Source organism: Theropithecus gelada, chromosome 1 (assembly GCF_003255815.1).
Source record: "Theropithecus gelada isolate Dixy chromosome 1, Tgel_1.0, whole genome shotgun sequence".
Taxonomy (NCBI): domain Eukaryota; kingdom Metazoa; phylum Chordata; class Mammalia; order Primates; family Cercopithecidae; genus Theropithecus; species Theropithecus gelada.
Window position 1 is genome coordinate 197,590,335 of NC_037668.1, and position 22,922 is coordinate 197,613,256.

The 22,922-nt window shown below is 38.7% G+C and overlaps 2 protein-coding genes across 15 annotated transcripts in view; one reads left to right on the forward strand and one right to left on the reverse strand.

The window, feature by feature from the left end:
* DCAF6 (DDB1 and CUL4 associated factor 6) overlaps window positions 1-2,269 on the reverse strand; it is a 141,809-nt gene extending 139,540 nt beyond the window's left edge. For 7 of the 13 annotated variants that reach the window (XM_025355682.1, XM_025355513.1, XM_025356341.1 and 4 more), the window contains exon 1: window positions 1,505-1,953. In XM_025355682.1, coding sequence (XP_025211467.1) covers window positions 1,505-1,601 — 97 coding nt within the window. In that variant the 5' untranslated portion in view covers window positions 1,602-1,953. Of the gene's footprint in view, window positions 1-1,504; window positions 1,954-2,002 lie in introns of those variants that run through there. The other 6 variants (XM_025356258.1, XM_025355911.1, XM_025356429.1 and 3 more) reach the window with 4 other exon arrangements.
* Window positions 1,452-21,610, forward strand: MPC2 (mitochondrial pyruvate carrier 2). Of its 2 annotated transcripts, none has more exons than XM_025356554.1 (6): window positions 1,452-1,574; window positions 2,613-2,778; window positions 13,944-13,984; window positions 17,794-17,878; window positions 18,341-18,452; window positions 20,005-21,610. In XM_025356554.1, the coding sequence occupies exons 2-6, from the start codon at window positions 2,670-2,672 to the stop codon at window positions 20,039-20,041; spliced, it is 384 nt and encodes a 127-aa protein (XP_025212339.1). In that variant the 5' UTR covers window positions 1,452-1,574; window positions 2,613-2,669; the 3' UTR covers window positions 20,042-21,610. The 2 variants fall into 2 exon arrangements, with proteins under 2 accessions (XP_025212339.1, XP_025212429.1); XM_025356644.1 differs by having other exon boundaries at window positions 1,452-1,508.
* The last annotated feature ends 1,312 nt before the right edge of the window (window positions 21,611-22,922 follow it).

Genomic DNA, 22,922 nt, shown 5'->3' on the forward strand with positions numbered 1-22,922 from the left:
TCAATTTTAAAATGATTAATCACCACTCTAGGTACTTATCCTACAACAAATGCACAAAAGCTTGTACAATGATGTTCATTACAATGCTGTAAGGGCGAACGTCCACTTAAATAAGAATGGTTGAGTACACTACAGTACTTCATAATGTTACATACTATGTAATAATTTAAAAGACATAATCTATTTTTACTGCCATGGAAAGATCTCCAAAATGTGGAGAAGTTAAAACAATGTTTACGATATGACACCATGTATTCAGGTGTCTCTCTCTCTCACACACACACACACACACCACACACACACCCTAGCATTTGTACATATACATACGTACTTGTAAGAATGCAAACAAAAAGGTCTGGAAGAATATTCAGAAAACAGAAAATATTATTTCTAAGGGTGGCGAAGTGAAATTGAATGGGAGGGATCAAAGGGATTTTTGCTTCATTTTTATTGAGCTTCTACAAACAAAATGTATTCGTATTTTACTTGAGACACTAAAAAGCAAGAATTAAATTGCATGCTAACTTTTCTTAAATAATTTACAAACCAGAACTGTTGGCTGTAATGAGATTTCATTTTCTTCTCTTTACTTGAAATCAAAAACAAATGACAGCAACAAACACTTTTTACCTAGCAAATGGCAAAACTGTAAAGAGTATACAGGAAGAAACAAAAAAGACCTTTACTAAGTACGTCCATTTTTACGAAACCAAACTTTTTAGTTGACTCGGGCGTGACCCAGAATCCTCAAAAAAAAAAAAAAAAATGTTATGCAAAACGAAAAAAGTGGAATACTGTTCCCTCAAGTATTGAAGGTTGTTTTTAGAAAGCTTAACTAAGAAACTGTAAATGCCAAGTGTGTTTTCCAGGGGTGGGAAAAGGAACGTGAAACCCTACACCACCTTTAAGCGGTCAAAACGAACTGAAGAACAGAGTGGAACTGGGAGAGCGCGCGGGGGTGGGGAGAGCTCAGCTATCACTTTTAGGTTTTGGCTCAGCGCCGCAAGAACAGTTTACACGGATTCTGTCTGGAGCGTGAAGTCCCTGAGGGTGGTCAACGCGTCGCAGCCGACACCTAAACCCTTTTGAGATCGAAGACGAGGGTGGGCAACAACTTAGGTTCTCCGGCTCAGCGGGCAGAGCGCGCTGGAAAAGAGCAAAAGAGCTAACTTTTGCTCTAAACGCGGCAGCTCCTGGAGGTTCCGCAAGTCCCCCGAGTCCCAACCTATTAGCGACCCCAACACCTTTACAAGCCAGTACCTTCAGCCCTCGGCCCGGCCCTCCGAGGAAAACCCAGCAAGGGCGGCGGCTGGCAGCAAGCATAGGGGGCTTGACTGGGGGAGGCACCGGCACGGGATTCGGCGACCGAGGCCCCACCCAACACCCCAGAGTCTCGGGGCACCCTCGCCGAGACGCTGTCCCACCTCCAACAGCCCCGACAGTGCGCCCCCTCCCCCACTCTGGGCGGCGACCTCAGCGCCTCCGCCCCGGGGCCCCCGCTCACCCAGGTAGCGGCTCCGCAGCCGGGACGGGTCCTCCAGCCCGAGGGACCTTTTCCTCACGTCCCACAACAGGTGTGGGCAGGAGCCACCCCGAGACATGGCTCTGCCTGAGCCGGGTGGGAGGGGAGACCACCGCGTGGGGGAGGGGAGGAGGGGGAGGGGACACCGGATCAACACCCGAGCCGCACCGGCACCATCCGCGCGCCGGGCCTCCAGGGCGCAGCGTTAGATGGCGGTGGCAGCAGCGGCGCCTGGGCCCCCGAAGCCCGGCCGCACCCGGGCCGGAGCTCGCCTCATACTCTCCTTCTTAGACTAACCAGAACATCCAAAGATCAGCAACAGTCTCCTCCCTCGGCCCCCCTCCAACAGGAGGAGGCGGAGGCGGAGGCGATGGCGACTCCTCCCTCTCCTCGTCCTGGATACCCTCCCCGCCAACCCTTTCTCGCGAGATGACGACCACCTTGGGCACTGAGGCTGGTGTGTGCTGCGGCTGCCCTCACCGTGGAAAAATGCATTCGGGCCACTCTAACCAGATTCTTAAGTCGCTAGGGATAAAAGAGGAGTAGAGAGAGAAGCGACTCAAAGTCTCTCGCTCACGAGTCTCCAGTCAAAAGAAGCAAGAGAATAGTGCAGCATCATTTTTAGGCACTGAAGGCCCGAAAAGCCCATTTTAACTACGGGCCTGCTTAGTCAAAGTTAAGGGGCAGTAGAGCCGGCGCAGCTTCACTTTCCCTTCTCCAACATGGCTTCGAGGGCAGCGGGGAGAAAGAGGAGGGTTCCGCTGCACCCCGCCCGCGCCTCGGGGCGGGCCAATCCTGGCGGGCAGCTCAGTGTGCGCAAGCGCGCTGCCAGCAGGGCGCTGGGCGGACTCGGTGAGGTGATTATTTTGGCACCTGTTGCCGAGGCTCCTCCTCCCTCTCTCCTGCCGGGGCGGAGGCGGACCAGGGGCTGGCAGTTGGCAGCCTCCGCCCCCTCAACCTTCGCGGGGTGCGGGCGGCAGCTTTTTGGTTCACAGCCGGGCAGCGAGAACCGCGGGAAGGGCTCTCCAGGCGAGAGACGGACGCCAGGCGTCGTGGCAAGGAAAAGTGACTAGCTCCCCTTCGTTGTCAGCCAGGGACGAGAACAGAGCCACGCTCCCACCCGGCTGCTCACGATCCCTCGGCGGCGATGTCGGCCGCCGGTGCCCGAGGCCTGCGGGCCACCTACCACCGGCTCCTCGATAAAGTGGAGCTGATGCTGCCCGAGAAATTGAGGCCGTTGTACAACCATCCAGCAGGTAATGGACCCCGAATGGCTCGTTATCGAGACCTTCCTTCCCCCTTCCTCTAAAATGGACCTTTTAGAGGCCCTCTGACAACTGCCACTAGAGGCATCCCACAGCCCCAACTCCTTCCTTCCCCTCAGGTGAAGCCGTTTACTCTCCTAGCCTCTGCATTTCACCCTCTCCCCTGCAACATCTCTTCCTAAGCCAACGTATCTCAAGTCAGCGCCCTTCCCCACCTATGTGACATCCGCTCCCTTACGCACGACTCCAACCCAAACCTGACCTCCAAATTTGAGCCTTCTCAACTTCTGCGGCCACGAAAGTGTCTGCAGCCACCATGAAACACTCATTCTCTTTCTCTTTTCGAATTGTGGCATATTAACCCACGCTAGGCAGAGCTGGGTGGGTGGCTTGTCGCACTGTAGGGTTTGGAGTAAAGGTCACACTTTCTTCAGCTACTGCTGGCAGAGGCCTGCAGACTGAGCCCTCCCCCAAACTGCATGCTTTACTTCATCCAGGGTTGAGTCAGTGTCATTTCTCATCCCATAGGTCCAGTGTGTTTCTTTAAGTCTGTCCTTATTTATGAAATTGTTGAACAAGCTCTACTCAGAGTTTTTTGTGTGGACAGACCTGGATTTCATTCTCTCCTACCACTTATTATAGTTGTGACCTTGAGCAAAAGCCTAGATCTCTGTTGTGTAATATGCGGTCTGCGAGAATGACAGATAACATATGTGCTTGACTCTTTGTAAATGCTCAGTAAATGTTACATCTCTCTTGGCCTACTGGAAAACTTGTGTTCTTGTGGTTAAAAAAAAAAACAAACAAAAAACAAAAAAACAACTCTGTAAGAAACTGAAACATTCCAATGCCTTAAGATCTAGAATTCTGTTACCTCTTCTCTAAAGTGAGTTGTAATAATACTTATTTGGCTAGAGGCTAACATCAGATATATTCTGAGGTCTCTTTCAAGCCTAAGACTTGGCAAACTAGAAAATGTGTTGTAAATTGAAAGACTGAAGTGCTACCCGAAAAGTGGCTTTTTTTCTCCTACATAGTTAAAATCTGTATTCTGCAGTTGGTATCATTAGGAAAGTTGTCTAGTTCCCCCATTATCTGATTATGAACCGGCTCTCTGTAGTCTGAACTGGTTACTAAATCTGACTTCCAGTTTGATAATGGAATGAATTGAACATCCGGATTATACTGTAGTGTAACCCTTAATATTATTTACTGCAATATTGAACCCATTATAAAACTGATCATTAAGGAGAGTTTGTTAGTGATTTTAAAAGTTTTTGTTTATTTGCCGTTTAGTTCTTTTAACATTTAGCTTTTTTGGAATTATGCTGTGTTTTGTGGCATAAGATTTTCAGGAAGGAGGGTTGAGCTATGCTTTTGGTAATAATATGGGCTTTACAGAGTCAACTGAACGTGAAGTCAACTCTGACCCTCATAAGCTTTGTGTTTTAGCTGTAGGATAAGGGCATGGCAGAGTAAGAGTAATTTTAAACTACTTAAAGTAATACGAAATTGGAGAGTAGTCTTATCTTGATCCTCTCCAAGGCTTTAGTTTTTAGCCACCTGTAATTACTGCTTAAAATACTAGTCAGCTTTCAGAATGAAGAGGGATTACCTTTCACTTGTAGGATGTGCATTTCATCTGAAAATCCTTGGATTCGTTCAGTTATTTTAACCCCCTTTTTCAGTGTAGTAAAAGGAGCTAGGCTTTGAAGGGAGATAGACCTACGTTTCAGTCTTGGCTGTGTGACCTTGACCCTAAATTCCTGCCTTAGTTATCTCATCTATAAAATGGGAGTAATTATATAATCATTTCAGGATTGTTGTGAAAATCAGATGATCTAATGTCTCCGAAACATGCAGCACAGCGTTTGCACTTAGACTCTCAATAACTGTCAGTTCTGAGATTTGAACAACGTGCAGAGTAAGGATATCTATTACAGCAAAATTATTTATGATCGACAAGTTGGAGGCACACCAGTATAGAAATGGAGGAACTTGAAAAATGTGTTGACTGATGAGTGTGTAATAAAATCTAAGGAAACACTGATTATTGTCTTAAGAGTTATCCGGAGTGAATATTCAAGGATTTTGCATACTATTTTGCCTAACAGTATTTGTTATTGAATTATCATTGAAGCATTTGTCTAGATTCAACTACAAGGAGTTTATTAAATGATATGAAATGCTACAATTTTAACAGTTGGAAATCATACATTGCTGATTCTAAATGTTTGAGATTTAATTTTATCGCTGACACTGTATGTCTCGACAGGTAACAAGAATGTGTTTTTAGTGGGGTGCAGTGGCTTATGCCTGTAATCCCAGCACTTTGGGAGGCTGAGTTGGGCGGATCACCTGAGGTCAGGAGTTCGAGACCAGCCTGACCAACATGGTGAAACCCTATCTCTACTAAAATACAAAAATTAGCCGGGCGTAGTGGCAGGTGCCTGTAATCTCAGCTACTTGGGAGGCTGAGGCGGGAGAATCGCTTGAAACCAGGAGGCGGAGGTTGCAGTGAGCCAAGATCGCGCCATTGCACTCCAGCCTGGCAAGAGAGCGAGACTCTGTCTCAAAAAACAAACAAAAAAAAGAATATTTTTATGTATAAATATATATTTTAGTCACAGTATTGCAACTCTGACCTATGACCCAGAGTTTTGAGGCTCTCATTATCCATTTGCCTATGTCTTGTTGCTGGCATGTCATGATCTGCCTCTGTAGAGAAGGAATAGAGTTCTAGCCAAATGTGTGTCTCCGTCAAGTTCCTCAACTCACAAAAAGGATGTCAGTCCCCGCATTATCCCCCACCTGACTATAAAATATGTGACTCCACACTAGCCAGTTGCATAGCTGTACTCCAGTGTTTGTCAAACAAATAACCTTGAAGTTATGTTGCCCAATGTTATTTTTTCTTTTCTTTTCTTTTCTTTTTTTTTTTGAGACAGTCTTGCTCTGTTCCCTGGGTTGGAGTGCAGTGGCATGATCTGCGCTCACTGCAACCTTGGCCTTGGTTCAAGTGATTCTCCTGCCTCAGCCTCCTGAATAGCTGGGATTACAGGCGCGTGCCACCATGCCCGGCTAATTTTTGTGTTTTTAGTAGAGACGGGGTTTCCCCATGTTGGCCAGGCTGGTCTGAAACTCCTAACCTCAGGTGATCCACCTGCTTTGGCCTCCCAAAGTGCTGGGATTACAAGTGTGAGCAACCACACCTGGCCCCAATGTTTTCTTAAAAGCTTAATTAAGGAAAACAAAAAATTAGCAGTGGAGGAGTGTCATTTATTTGTGAGTTCCAGAACGGGGTGAGTCATCCCAAGGGATGCACACAATGAAACATTGGAATGTAGGAAGAAAATCATAGAACTTCTATTAACATTTACTGTTATTTCATCCATTTAAATTTTTCATTGTGTGTACATTCTGTAATACAAAAATATATTAGGGCAGTAATTCTATATAATTTATAAATATATAAACAATTTATAAAGAGGATGTATGCGCAAATTGTTTTTACTGATGGGGCATATGTTCAAAAGGAGCTGGAAGACCACAGCTCTAAAGAGTCTAAAAACTATCCTTTGGTGAAGTTAGTCCCAAAAACAGCTATCCGAACCATATCATTTTAACGCATTGTAGCTCTCCTTTTATTGAATTACATTTTGGCTTACATGGAAGAGCTTTTGAAAAAATAATTCTCTGAAACTTGTTGCAGTGCTTAGTGTGCTGGTGCTGAGAATATCATTCTCAACATTACATGGGTTCCCTTCTGAAGACTCATGGGAAAAGTTACTTTAAAGTCTAAATAAGAATATTTGCATTTTTCCTAGATAAGATAATTAGCTTAATTTTAAAGACCTAGAAGATATTTCTTTTGAAATAAAAATAAATTAAATGAACCAGTGTTATCAGTGTTTATAAGGAAATATCTGTATCATAAAAATTTTAAATTCAATGCTAAGAGAATTGATGTTACAGTAGATAGTTAAATGCAACTTAGTTCAAATATATATTGTTCTATTATATGCAAATAAAATCAAATGTGGACCAATAATCAGTGTACATACCTACATAGTTTCCATTGCATCTCTATTAGAACTTATTTTGTTGCCACAGATTGTCAGTGAAGAATCTAAATGCCAGTCTAAGATATTAATATATGTCCATATATATTCTTAAGTGTATATTAAATATGTTTAAATATTTACACTAAATATACATATATTATTTTTTAAAGCAATAACTTTATTTAAAGAGAGAACTAAAATAGATGTAAAATTAGAATTTCAAATACAATTGTAAAATATTAGTGAAAAATAGAATCTCTTCAAACAATCAGCTACCAAGAAAGTTGAATTATTCAATATTTATAGAGGGCCTGTTGTATATTAGATACTATTCTGGCAGTCGGGATAAATCAGTGGATAAAATAACAACCCACCCACACAGAGTTTGTATTCTCAGAAGAGTTCATAAAAAGGAATATCACCCAGGCACGGTGGCTCACACCTGTAATCCCAGCGCTTTGGGAGGCCAAGGCGGGCGGATCACCTGAAGTCAGGAGTTCGAGACCAGCCTGCCCAACATGGTAAAACCCTGTCTCTACTAAGAATACAAAATTTAGCTGGGCATGGTGGTGCACGCTTGTAATCCCAGCTACTCCAGAGGGTGAGGCAGGAGAATTGCTTGAACCCGGAAGACAGAGGTTGCAGTGAGCCAAGATCGCGCCACTGCACTCAATCCAGCCTGGGTGACAGAGCAGAATGTCACCCTTGATGTAGTTGTTCAACACTTAACATATTTTTTTCTGTGCTATCCTGCTTTTAAACTAATTTTAAGAAATTAGAACTGTTTATGCAGATGTGCTAAAGGAGAAAAAAGCCCTAAGAAAAGCTATAAATAGCTTTTCATTTCCAGGTCATGTAAAATATTAATTTTGCCTATAACAGAGAATGAAATATGTTCAAAGTGCAGTATGGTATAGTAGAAAGAGGACTGGGATCAAAGAAACTGTGTTCTAGTCCTTGCTCTATCCAGAACTCACCCTAAATTTCCTGAGTGTAAGACAAATTACTTAATTTGTTCGTGTCTCATCTTTTTCATTTATAAAAATGAGGGAGCTTGAACTTTCCTTAAAGTCTTTTCCATCTAATAATCTATAATTTGGTATTCTCTTAGGACTTTTCCTACATTCAGAACCTTCGGGAAACTCAGATTTCATTGGGGAAAGTCATATAATTATTGTTAGATTATGATTTAGGGATCTAGTTTTTTATCCTTGCTGAGTTATTTATTTTAAACAAGTAATTTGTTTACTGGGCCTCATTTGCCTGATTTATGAGTGCCTACAGCAGATGATTTCAACAGTCTCTCTAAATCTAAAAGTAACTGATTCTTCGTACCTGAAGAAATAAGTAAATTTAAAACGTATCATCCCTAAGATGCATCTTGGCTATTTTGGTTGCTTTACCTGTTCTTTACTCTGGAATTTCAAACCAAAGTGTATTTTCAGTCAACATTTTTAAAAACATTATCTACCCATGATGTTTTGGGTACTATTTTAGTCATAGCTATTTCCAAGGCATTGTGGAAAATATTAAAATTATATGGTTCTAAATGGTAGCTTAGTCATGTTCTTAGTGTTAAATCAGAACTAGCTTTGGCACAAATAAAAATGAATGATTTTTAGCCATCAGTATCCACATCAAAGATTAACCTTTACATATTGGAAGGATTTGTATCTAGTTTGTCACATGATAGTAAACAGGTAAACTTGTGTAATGTAAGGAATTAAGAGGGGTGTTAAAAAGTAACAAATCATAAAGGAGTGGCATGAAAGGGATGGGAAGAGGTAGGGAAATTTAGTGATTTTATGACCTCTTAGCATTCAGTAAGAAACTTGATTTTTCACAGAGGAGTATAGTGAATACCTCAATTCAGTATTTGTAAGTGTGTATATGTGCTTGAGAGTGAAAATTACCTATTCTATTCCAAAAAGTAAGTCTTTACTTAGGGAGGGAATCATATATACAATAGGTGGCCTACTTTCTGGGTAGAATTCATATAATATTTTATTAACAGTAATTTCTCTCAAATAAGGAAATTAGGAAGTAAGTTTATATCAGTTTATTGATAGGTTCATCGAAGTTCAAGGCAACTAAATTTGTTAATTTGAAAATTTCTGTCTATTATTATTTGCTTATGGTGTTCACTTGTAGAATTTCTCAAATTCTATGAAAAGTTTGAATTTAAAAACGTGAGTTTCACTTTAAAAATAAGACAATAAAACACAAAATAACTTATAGTCTGTATTTTTCATTATTCTTGAAAATAGTTCATAGTTTAAAATGAAACCGGGCGCGGTGGCTCAAGCCTGTAATCCCAGCACTTTGGGAGGCCGAGACGGGCGGATCACGAGGTCAGGAGATCGAGACCATCCTGGCTAACACGGTGAAACCCCGTCTCTACTAAAAAATACAAAAAACTAGCCGGGCGAGGTGGCGGGCGCTTGTAGTCCCAGCTACTCGGGAGGCTGAGGCAGGAGAATGGCGTAAACCCGGGAGGCGGAGCTTGCAGTGAGCTGAGATCCGGCCACTGCACTCCAGCCTGGGCGACAGAGCGAGACTCTGTCTCAAAAAAAAAAAAAAAAATGTATAGACTTTTTTTTTTTCTTTTTTTGATACAGAGTTTCGCTCTTGTTGCCCAGGCTGGAGCACAATGGTGCAGTCTTGGCTTACTGTAACCTCTGCCTCCCGGGTTCAAGCGATTCTCATGCCTCAGGCTTCCCAAGTAGCTGGGATTATAAGCATGCGCCACCACACCCGGCTAATTTTGTATTTTTAGTAGAGACAGGGTTTCTCCATGTTGGTCAGGCTAGTCTCAAACTCCTGACCTCAGGTGATCCACCCGCCTTGGCCTCTCAAAGTACTGGGATTACAGGTGTGAGCCACCGTGCCCAGCCTAAATATATAGACATTTTAAATACTTGTTTAATGTTTCTAAATTGTCAGCATTGGAGGCCTTCTTCAACATCCAGTAGTAGTGTTCTAAGAAACAAGATGAAAATGTGTTAATTGTTTTTCTAAAAGGATATATAGTATGTCTGATGTGGACAATTTTCTTCATCTTGGGCTATAAATTAATGTCTTTTGAGGAGATTTTTCTTCAGTATATTTTCAGCAGTTCAAAGTTTCCACCTAATCAAGTTATTTCATTTATCATAATGGATGTTGGCCAGGTATCTGTTAGTTTATACATCTGCTTATTCTAATATTATGGTATTATAATCATTTCACGTGTCATAATTATCTATTTTTATGCTCTCCCATAAGAATAGCTGTGTCATTGTACAGAACATAAGCCTGTGTTTTCTAGGTCTAGAATGACACATGTGACATTGTATTGTCACTATTTGAGTGATACCTATTTCTAAGTGCTTTGTTTTGTCAAAACTTTATGTTTAGAAATGTTGAAGTAAGTTGGAATGTTTTTTCACTACCATATCCACTGTTGATCAATTGCTGTTTTCTGGAAGACAGCCTCTGTATCTGATTTATATATGTCTAAATGTACTTGTCTAGCTTTATTTGACTTATTTACTCTTACAGAAAATAAGCTAAGAAATGTTAATTGAATGCTAATTAGCATTAAAATGAAAGGGTTAAGTTTTCTTTAAAATTTTGTTAACCCATTATGTGACCGTTTTTTCTTTTTTTTAACAGTTAAGAAAACACTGTTTGCATTTGTAGATATTAGACTCTGATTTTTTTTGTCACTTGTCCACATCTTCTAGTATCTCAGAAAAATTAGCAATTTAGAAGGTCTTATGTATTTGCTACTGCTATTTTTCTGTTTAGTACATAGCAGTTGTTAAACTGAAATTAGAGCTTGTTTTCATAGTTTAAAATTATTCACTCACTAAAATACCTCTCTTGGTCCAGGTTCTAGCAACCATAATTTGATGGTTGAAGTTTTTTCAGTTCTTGTTTGGTTTGGTGGGGAAGGGCGTGCTGTTAATATTGTAAAACTATTACCTAGCTCTGGGCAGTTTAGTAAATTAGTTACCAGGCAAACCTACTGAAAAGATTGACTATTCATTAACCCCAAAGGATCAACCATTTAAGCTTGTCAACCATTTAAGCTTGGAACCGGAATCTGGAGACTTTTCTCAGAAAACAGTTTTGGGGTGACAAGAGAAACTCCAGCTTTGAAATAGAACAAGAGAAGTCTGCTGAAGAGTTCAAAGTAAAAATGAACACCCATTCAGTGAGAGACTGAAACAATACACTGACTGACTCTTGATTGATGAAACTCCATGCCAGGATAAAAATTAAACTTAGTAATTGATAATGCATATGAGCGAGAGACACTGTGTGTGACAAAGAAAAATGAACCAGGTGTAATGATAGGAATCCTGGGATCTCACCCTAAATTTCCAGAGAGTTTGAAAAGACTGTTTTATAGGATTAGTACATTATGTTATCAGACTCAGGGGAAGAGAGCCCTGGTCTAAGAGTAGAGTAACTAATAAGTGAAATCTAATATATCCTTGGCATAAAGGGAACCTAATGTCCCTAGAGATGAGTAAACAGCAAATTCCAGCCTTGAGGATGAAGCAGTGTTGAGGCAAATCTGGGTCAGATACAAAGTTTGAATATCTTTGATTAGCGTCTATCCTGAACATGGTGAATCCAATTCAGTTCTGGTGGCACATACTTATTATTTGTCAAGGAAGATTAAGAAATGGACCTTGTCTTCGGGTTAATGTGACAGATACATAAATAATCATTTTAACAGAAAATGATAGAAGAATATACAGGCTACTTCGGTAGTTAAGAGAAGGAGCATTTAGCCTAACCTGTAGTTTTTTTGTTTGTTTGTTTGTTTGTTTAAGGCTTCCTTAGGAGAGGCAACCTGAGATGAGTTTCTGATGGATAGGAGTTAGGTAAAGACTAAGCAGGATATTGAGAAGGGACAGCATAAACTGAAGATCCATAAAATAGCATGAAACTGGTTGAATGTTTGCCCAGCTTATCAGTTGGCCTAGGCCAGGATTTCTTAACCTTCTACTTTCTTGGAGCAGCTGTCCTGTGCATTGGAGGATGTTTAACAGCATCCCAGGCCTCTACCCACGAGATGGCGGCAGCAGCGGCAGCAGCACCATCTGCAGCAGTTGGAGCACCACAGTTGGGCAACTAAAAATTCCCCTGGCGGGGACACTCCTGGTTAAGAACCACTGACCTGGGCTAAGATTTAGTTAAATTAGGATTATATATTCTGAAACTCAATGGCTTCATGTTTTCTTTTATATTCCCCTTTTTCCCTTCGTAAAAATTTCTTTTCAAATTCCAGCCTAGTCTTAACCAAAGAAGAAACTAAATTATTTTATATCTTGTAGAGAGAAAAGGATGTGGCTAGAGTTCTATATGTATGGTGGCTGTGCCCAGAACAATGCTGTTTAGAGAACTGGATAACAGAAACTGAATATAGATAGGTTTTTCACTCAGCTGTAAGAACATCAAAATTTAGAACTCCCTTATAGTTTAAATTCTCTCACCAGCTGTTTCAGCACTGTTTCTAGATTTATTCTACAACTTAAAATACGGAAAATTCAAACATACACAAGAAAATGTAAAAATGGTTAGATACCAGATGTATGTGAGAAAATAAAGTTTAACATTATAATTGGCTGAGTAGGCCCACAAGGAACCACAGGATTTGTGCCATGATCTTTCTAGTGTTTGAAGAATTATTCTAATGATGATACCCAGCTTCTCTGAAGAATGAGAAAATGAAACTTAGACTGCTGTAGGACTTTAGGATTAAATTAGAAAATCAGCAAGCATATTTTAAAACTATTAAACGCATAAGCCAGACTTATCAGATATTTAAGTATCAGGCTGATAAAAACAACTTACAATTTTAAAGTGCTTTAAAAGTTATTTGTGGCCAGGCATGGTGGCTCACGCCTGTAATCCCAGCATTTTGGGTGGCCAAGGCGGGCAGATCACGAGGTCAGGAGTTTGAGACCAGCCTGGCCAACATGGTGTGAAACCCTGTCTCTATTAAAGATACAAAAACATTAGCTGGGTATGGTGGCAGGCGCCTGTAATCCCAGCTACTTGGGAGGCTAAGGCAGGAGAATCACTTGAACCCGGGAGGTGGAGGTTGCAGTGAGCCAAGATTGTGCCATTGCACTCCAGCCTGGGCAACAGAGCGAGACTCTGTCTCAAAAAAAAAAAAAAGGTTATTTGTATATGTGTGTGTATATATCTATATATTATATATACACATACATATTGTATATTACGGTAATAAATATTAGTATAAACTGCTTCCAACTCTACTTGCTAACTTTCCTTTTTATTTTCTATTAGGTAGTAGGGATACAAGTATAAATAATATTGAGCCACTAGCTTCGAGGAAGTCATAATCTTGATAGATACATAGATTTACAAATAACTAGAGTAAAATATGTAAAATGTACTGTGGTAGATTTTAAAATGACATTGAATTAATGAATTTGCTGTAAGAATAATGTGAATTAGTTTGAGAGGGATAAAAATATCAAGGGCTATGTTAAATTGTGGAGGATAGAATGTGTAGCATTGCTATCACTTAAGGCCAAAGGCAAGTAGTTTGAACTATCTGGTGATACTTTTCAAAACCTGCATACTAAGCAAAAGTTGCAGGGAAGCAACTGCCATTTTTACATTTTTCAAATTTTGCTGCTTAATGTTAAGATTAACCAACTATTTGTTATAGTAATTCAGCCAAAATGCACAAAAATGGGGTGTTATCACTGGGTTCATTTTCACTTGGGATGAGAGTATTACTTGAGTGTAAACCTAGTATGAAAGTACATTAGAATCAAGGTTCCCTAAAATGTTTTTATATGGCAGTATATTTACTGAAAAAATTTTGCATATAGTTGAACCTGTGCAGTTCAAACCTGTGTTATTCAAGGGTCAACTGTACTGTGATACTGTGGTACCTCTCTAAATGTTAACTGAAATACAAAGTATGCAAAAAGCATAGTAAAAGTGGTTAAAAATAGATTGATAAATCTTTTGGTTTTTAAAATTTGGTGACAGCTGTTAAAAGACATGTATAAGATACTTGGTTTATTCCTGAATTTTTCTTTTTTTTTCTTTTTTCAGGTCCCAGAACAGTTTTTTTCTGGGCTCCAATTATGAAATGGGTAAGTCTTGAGTTTTTGCAGAAGCTACGGAAAGAAAAATTCCTTAATAGGAATTTACTAATTTGAAGTAACTTTTATGAAGGATATGCTTTAGAATATTCTCGTTATGCCTCTCGATTATTTCATGGCAAATATTCTCAGACATACCATTTTCTACATAAAGCAACTGTCTAGTTTTTCTGAACTCTTTAGATAAGAGGCCTTCTGGGAACATACTTGTTATCAAAAAACTTAAAATTGTGTGCCATAGGGACATGAAATTTCATTCTGAAATTTTATTACTAAGTAAAGCATTAAACTAGTTAGAACCCCCAAGTTAACTTTTATTATTAATTTAGTATGAGAACTGAAGGTGCTAACACCAAAATATAGGTAAGGAAAGTTAGTCTCAAAAAGCAGATGGATTTATTCGGGTATAAATATTAGCATTTGGTAAATGACGGAACCTAGGACTTCTGACTCCAAGCCCAGTGCTTTTACTCTTCCCCAGAGTTTTCTTTCTTAAAGTTCTCACTTAGCTGGAAAAAAACAATTGTGGTGGCTGTTTGTAGCAAATCATTGATTTTATGTTGAAAGGGCCAGTTTGGTTCTATAACTGTGCTTCTCAGTGTCATCTTTCTGGACCTGCAGTGTCATCATTTGAGAACTTATTAGGCCCCATTACAGACCTACTAAATCTAAAACTCTAGACGTGGAGTCCGGTGAGATGTGTTTTCATAACCTCTTCAGATGATTCTCTGATGCCCTCTAAAGTTTGAAAACTACTGGTCTGTAGGCTTTTTTTTTTTTTTAATGTGGTAAAATACACATAAAATTTACTATCTGAACCATTTTCAAAGTGTACAGTTCAGTAGTGTTAAGTACATTTACATCATTGTTAGCCAATCTCCAGAACCCTTTTTATCTTGTAAAAGTAAGACTCTGTACCCATAATTCCCCATTCTCCTTCTCCCGGTCCCTGGCAACCACCATTCTACCTTCTGTCTCTATGAATTTCATTACTCTAAGTACCTCTTGTAAATGGAATCAAAATGTATTTGTCTTTTTGTAGTTGGCTTATTTCACCTAGCATAATGTCCACAAGGTACATTAATGTTGTCACATGTGTCAGAATTTCCTTTCTTTTTAAGGCTGAATAGCATTCCATTGTATGTATTTACATTTTGTTTATTCATCTATATGTTGATTGGACAATTGGTTTGCTTCCACATTTTTGCTGTGAATAATGCTACCATGAACATTGATGTACAAATACCTTTTAAGTCAATACTTTTAATTCTTCTTAGTATACACCCAGAAGTTGAATTGCTAGATCATATGATTATTCTGCTTAATATTTTTTGTTTTCCTCAGCAACTACATTATTTTACATTTCTACCAGCAATTCATAAGGGTTTTAATTTCTCCACATCCTCATCAACACTTGTAAACTTTTGATGGGGGAGCGTTTTTGTTTTCGTTTTTATGATAGGCACCTAATGAGTGTTAGATATCTTGTTTTTATTTGCATTTCCCTGATGATTAGTCATGCTGAACATATACTTATTGTACTTATTCGTCAGTTGTGTATTTTCTTTGGAGAAATATTTATTCAAGTCCTTTGCCTGTCTTTAATTTAATCAAGTTGTTTTTTGTTGTTGTTGAGTGATGGGCTGTTGTAATTCTCTTAAATGTACTATTAAAATGGTTAGAACAATTCAGAAACTCAGTTGTAAATTCAAGTGGTTGAGAATGTTAGAGTTAGAATTGGTTATGACTCAATTTTATGGCCTTGGGCAAGTTTAGTCTCTTTGTCATTTTTGTCTCCTCAACGATAAAGTGACAAGATTAGAATATAAGTGATTAGGGAACTGTATTTTACAGAGATCTAGGGAGCAGGGTTTTTTTTTTTTTTTTCATATCTACGTATTGAGAAAAGATCCTAAAACCTGCTATACTAATGGAAGTTACATTACCATTTCCTTCTTTCACCACCTACGCTTAAAATTACATAGTAATTATATGTCTTTATAGTGGAATTGATTGCTGAAGTATTCAATCATTTAAAAAGTTTGAGTGATTTCATCTGTTCACAATAAATTTAGGAGCTTCTTTGACCTCGAATTTACCACAGTTTAGGAGTTTATTGGTTTTATCAGTAACTTTGGTGTTTATTTGACCTGGTTCATTACTGTTATGAGATGTTGACAGCATTATATACTCATAAATGCCTTCTTGACTATCTGTCTCTTTAAGAACATCTATTTTAAGTACATGTTGAAATCTTGCATAGTCTCCAGATGACAGCATAGCAATAGAAACTTCTGTGTTTTGTTCTCTGGTCGGGAGACTTCTATTAGATACTTACCTTATGTACCTCTTACTGTGTTTTATTATCCCAGAGTATTTGATAATTAATCTGTAGAATTCTATACATGTCACATAACAGTTGCTTCTGCAAGCCACATATGTTCTATAACATTAAGACTCTTAGACCGTGTGCCTTCAAACATACAACTATAGTAGAGTCCTTCGTAACCACTTTAGTTGAAACCACATAACTAATCATAAAGGTCAAAGTGGATAATCCGGAAAAAAAAACCTATGTACCTTAAATATTTTATTTTAACCTAAAGGATATAAATATATATTCTTTGACAATCAGTCTTTTTTAAAGCTAAAGCTTTTATTTGTGTATGGATTTTTGAGCTCCACATTTTCTATCCTGGATAAATTATACTATAGTGCATCCTATATAATTTCCAGCTTAGTTTAAAAAAAATTTATTAAATCATATAAATTACATTAACAAGTAAAACTGGCATAAACAGATTGGGGGACAAACATAATGACTTGGTAAAAATACAGCTCATCTGTTGAGAGCAAGAACGCATGATTGCCACATATATGCTGATGTTAAAGAAAAGTGGTCTTACAGCCAGGCCGGGCCTGGTGGCTCACACCTGTAATCGCAGCACTTTGGGAGGCCAAGGTGGGCGGATCACCTGAGATCAGGTGTTTGAGACCAGCCTGGCCAACATGGTGAAACCCCGTCTCTACTAAAAATATAAAAATTAGCCAGGCATAGTGGCACATGCCTGTAATCCCAGCTACTTGGAGGCTGAGACATGAGAATCACTTGAACCTGGGAGGCGGAGGTTACAGTGAGCGGAGATCGCACCATTGCACTGCAGCCTGGGTGACAGAGCGAGACTGTGTCTAAAAATAATAATGATAATAATATATGATCTAACCAAAAAACTAGAATTATAACAGGTTTTCTGATACTTATACTTTTAAAAAATAATTCATTAGAAGCCCAAACTTCAGCATCACACAATATACCCATGTAACAAACCTGCACATGTACCCCAAATCTAAAATTTAATTTAATTTAAAAATAATAACATTGGCAGAAAACATCAAAGGAAGAATCTATACAAATATCCTTAACAGCTTTCAGGTATCTTCCATGCTAGTGGTTAGTGGTTCCTGACATATATAAAGAATATATAAATTCATATGCGAAATAAGTAGACAAAAAAATGTATGTGCATATAATGCATACGTATATATCTTATCTATATATGTACTACTGACTTTCAGATATATGAGACTGCTTAGTGTACCTAACAAAGTAAAATTAGTTCAAAAAGCAGTTTTTTAATTCATTGTGCTTTTTTGTTGTTGTAGTCTACATTTTCTTAATGAATGGATACTAAACTTATAGCTGCTAACTTATGGAAATCTCAAAAATGTTTTGTGCTTAAAGTTAAAACTATTACTCCACACTCATGATACTTTTTTTCTTTCTATGTGTTAATCTGTAGGGGTTGGTGTGTGCTGGATTGGCTGATATGGCCAGACCTGCAGAAAAACTTAGCACAGCTCAATCTGCTGTTTTGATGGCTACAGGTAAATTAAACAAATATCTTCTGTGTTCCTTGTAGAACATAAATGATTTTTGTTTTGTTTTGTATCAGTTTATTTAGTGGCTTAGTGTTTGAAATACACCCACACCAAAGGAATTAACAGTATTATGTCTAGAAAGTTATTAATTATGGATGGGAGAGTCAGAGGAAGAATAAGTATCTGAATGGGCTTTTGTTTTTCAGGGTTTTGCCATGAGTATATTTTTATAAGTGGGAAGAAAATTACAGTTAATAGTCACTTTACTCTAAAGATTCCTCTTTCATGTAAGAATTGAGTATTTTCTGTGACACTAAGCTACAGAAACATTATTGAAAATTCAGAATATAGCATTTCTTTGTCCCTCATCCTACATTATTGTTGTAATTACTTTACTCAATATTAAGTATTCACTGAAGTTATTGCAGCAGTATGTATGCTTTTTAAAGTAACATTTTGTTTCAACAGGGTTTATTTGGTCAAGGTACTCACTTGTAATTATTCCAAAAAATTGGAGTCTGTTTGCTGTTAATTTCTTTGTGGGGACAGCAGGAGCCTCTCAGCTTTTTCGTATTTGGAGGTAAGCCTACCAGAGATATTTTTAAAACTGTTTCAAAAGCTACTCAGGTGACACTTAATTTTTTTTTTTTAAAGATTCATATATAATGCTAAGACAAGAAGTACCTAAAGTAGAAATTTAACATTTCTAGAAAAGTCTAGGGGTTTACAAATAAGTTTACCAGTTAACTGGCTAAAATCAGTTAAGCAGTATGTTACCTTGTTTTTAGATTTAACTGTGCATCGTTTAGATGGTTAACCATTTCACATAATCTCTTTTATTAAGACAATATATACAGTTTATGATTTATTAATATGTAAACCTTTTATCACTTACTTTCAATTGTGTATAATAAATTGGAACTTAAATGTATTATGTAGTATTGGAAATGATATTTAGAGTGAGGTCTTTGCTTTGATTGGAAAGTGTTCCATGAGCACTGGAAATTTTTAAACTATTTACTCAGTAGTTAATATTGTCGGTGACTTATGATAATGACATTATGATCAAATATTTGGAATCAGGATCTTTTGAGAAACCTAGGAGGTATGGTTAGCTTCGTGGAATAAGTATCCTTCTTGTGCTTATACTATTCTCCATTCCATTATAAGCTGGGAGGAATAGTAAATGAAGCCCAAGGAATGGTAGAAGGGAAGGAAAGACTGGCTCTGTGGTTACTTCTTTGGATTGAGAATTGAGGAAATGGTCCTTAGCGTTAGTGAATTTAAGTGTTTACAGGCTGTTAACCCAATAGCCTGCCTGCATCATAGAAGTATATTTTACCTTAGTGGTTAGAAGTATATTTTACTTGAGTGATATTTTACTTTAGTGATTAGTATATTTTACTTTACCTGTTGATCTTATTCTTAGGAAAGGTGCTTTGTGAGTATAAATTTAAAAATTCTAGATGACCACATTTTACTAAACTTTATACATATGTTCACATGTTTGTCACACTCTTGTAGAATTCTAGAATGAGAATATTTATTAAAATAATACTTTTGCACAGGAAACTATATGTCAGCTAAACTGTTAAAAGTTTTTGGCAGGCCAGGCACAGTGGCTCACGCCTGTAATCCCAGCACTTTGGGAGGCTGAGGCAGGCAGATCACGAGGTCAGGAGATCAAGACCATCCTGGCTAACACAGTGAAACCCCGTCTCTACTAAAAATACAAAAAATTAGCCAGGAGTGGTGGCGGGCGCCTGTAGTCCCAGCTACTCAAGAGGCTGAGGCAGGAGAATGGCATGAACCCCAGAGGCAGAGCTTGCAGTGAGCCGAGATCCCACCACTGCACTTCAGCCTGGGTGACAGCACGAGACTCTGTCTCAAAAAAAAAAAAGTTTTTGGCATTTGTCATCTTATTATCTGAAACAAAATCCAGATGCAAATGAACTCTTTGAATCCTTTCCCTTCTGCCTGTTTCTACCTATAAGCACCCCGGGAAGATTCTGTTTACAACTGTATAGCTACTTGACCACCAAGAAAGAAGAAATGGAGTATGCTTTCCATTCTCTCCTTACCATAAGTTTATCTATTATTGATGATTATTTTTCTTTCTGTTTTCTTTGTAGATATAACCAAGAACTAAAAGCTAAAGCACACAAATAAAAGAGTTCCTGATCACCTGAACAATCTAGATGTGGACATGACCATTGGGACCTAGTTTATTATTTGGTTATTGATAAAGCAAAGCTAACTGTGCATTTGGAAGGCACAATAAAACTAACTGCAACTGGTAGCTAGTGCTTGATTCAATAGAAAAATAAAGCAAACTTAATAACAGTCTCTCTACATGACTTAAGGAACTTAGCTATAGATATTAGTAACATTTTTCTACCATTTGTCCATAATAAACCATACTTGCTCATATATACCCCCTGCCTCCTTCTGTTCCAGTCAGCCAACATGTGTACATAAAAGAACACACAAATTCAAGAAGTTGGAAGATTAAATTATCTGCTTATTTAGTGTAGGATGGTCAGGTAGCTAGCTATAAGTGAAAGGAAATTTTGCTGAAGAAACTGAGAAATGGGTAGTGGAATGACCATCAAGGTGACCTCAAACTGTTTAAAAACATTTTAACTTGCCATGAAGATTCTTGATGATTTTTGTATAAATGTTTTATAAAATACTTTTACAGCTACAGATTTTTAAATAGGATCATTGTAAAGATTAATGAGATAATGTTTTAACATAGTGCCTGGTCCATGATAAGTGTTAAATTTTTCAATTACCCTCAGTAACTGATATAATGTAGCAGAAAATACTCTATATTCAGACAGACCTGAATTTGAATCCCAGCTCTATGACTTATGTATTGTGACTTTTTTTTTTTTTTTTTTTTTTGAGACAGGATCTTGCTCTGTAGCCCAGGCTGGAGTGCAGTGGCGCAGTTTCAGCTCATTGCAAACCCTACCTCCTGGGCTCAAGCAATCCTCCTCCCTCAGCCTCCTGAGCAGCTGGGACTACAGGCACACACCACCACACCCAGCTTATTTTTGTAGAGGTAGGGTTTTGTCATGTTGCCCAGGCTGGTCTCAAACTCCTGGGCTCAGGTGATCTGCCCACCTCGTCCTCTCAAAGTGCTGGAATTACAGGCATGAGCCACCATACCCAGCCTATGCTGTGACTTTAGACAAGTTAGGAAAGTGCCTAGCAGAGTACCTGGGACATAAGCAGGTTTTCTGTAAATGTTTGTGACCTTTGGCTCCGTTGTAAGGAGAGACGGAGCATACATTACTCCACACTACAAGTAACCATCTCTTTGATTTGGCTCTCAATGTGGAGTGCTGAGCTTTTTTTCTATAAGTGCTAATAAAGCCAGTCCTCATTAAAAATATAGTCAGATGAGTCAGCAAAGCAAGTTATTTCAAAATTTGAAGAAACGAGAAAAAACAACTTTTTGAGTAATACTGTAACCTATGAAAATTTGGTAGTTAGCAATTGAAAACCTTGTACGTTATCATTTGTCCCTTAACCATGGTCTACCATTGAGGAGAAAAGATTAGAGAGCTTGACATAGTCCAAAATGAAGCGGTTCTGAAGAGTCAAATTATTACTGCTTTCATTTCATAAACCACACTGTTAAACATGTATGGTTTTCCTAGGTTAAGCATTTAGGAAAAGCATATTATGAAATATGACATAGACACAAAAAGTTTATTAAAAATTTATATGTGGACTTGGTGTTTCACTTCCTTTTCATTAAAACATCTTTTCTATGCGGGGTCTCCTACGTCCCTCTTGTCAGTCAAATTTATTGTAGCATTTAGATATAATCATAGGCAGTCCTCCTTCCTTGTTTCTCAGAAGTTTCATTGACAAACAGCCATCACATGCTTCTTTTCTGCCCCAAAACTCTTTATCCTATTTTTTAATCTTAAAAATTAAATCATGGCCAGCTTCAGTGGCTCACGCCTGTAATCCCAGCACTTTGGGAGGCCAAGGCAGGTGAATCACCTGAGGTCAGGAGTTCGAGACCAGCCTGGCCAACATGGTAAAACCCCGTCTCTACTAATAATACAAAAATTAGCTGGGCGTGGTGGCACACGCCTGTAATCCCAGCTACTCCAGAAGCTGAGGCAGGAGAATCACTTGAAACCAGGAGGCGGAGGTTGCAGTGAGCCGAGATTGTGTCTTTGCACTCCAACCTGGACGACAAGAGCAAAACTCCATCTCAAAAAGTAATAATATGTATCCTGTCAAAAACTCTCATTGCCACTTGGAACACATAGTCTAGTTACCAGTTTCACAACTATTTTCAAAGACTTAGTAAGAAGAATATATATAATAGAAGTCCTTACTATCAATGCAGTTACTGAACTCCATAAAAATAATTTCCACAGTGGTGCAAATCACTTGATTAGTATAGTTGAGTTGAATTCTTTATCACAACTTTCTGATAGGTCCTTATTGATAGCTTCACTATGTAAGTGTTCTTTCTCAATGCCAGATCTGACAGCCCTGGGCTTCAACCCAACTCTGCCACACATTAACTGTGAGACTTTGTTAACCTCTGTCTCTGACCTTTAATATTTTCAAGAACAAAATGGGAATAATCATGGTACTGACTTCATAGGATTGTTCTAAAGATTGAGATAAGGTTTTGGTTTTAACACAGTGCCTGGTCCACAGTAAATGTTAAAGTTCAGGAAATGGGCCGAGCACGGTGATGCATGCCTGTAATCCCAGCACTTTGGGAGGCTGAGGCGGGTGGATCACCTGAGGTCAGGAGTTTGCGACCAGACTGACTAACATGGTGAAACCATGTCTCTACTAAATACAAAAAATTAGCTGGGCGTAGTGGTGCATGCCTGTAATTCGAGCTACTTGGGAGGCTGAGACAGGAGAATCACTTGAACCTTGGAGGTGGAGGTTGAAGTGAACCGAGATCGTGCCATTGCACTCCAGCCTGGGCAACAAGAAGAAAGTTCAGAAAATGGTAGTCTTATTAATTGAAGGTAGACCCAGAAAGTACTTCCTTAGACTA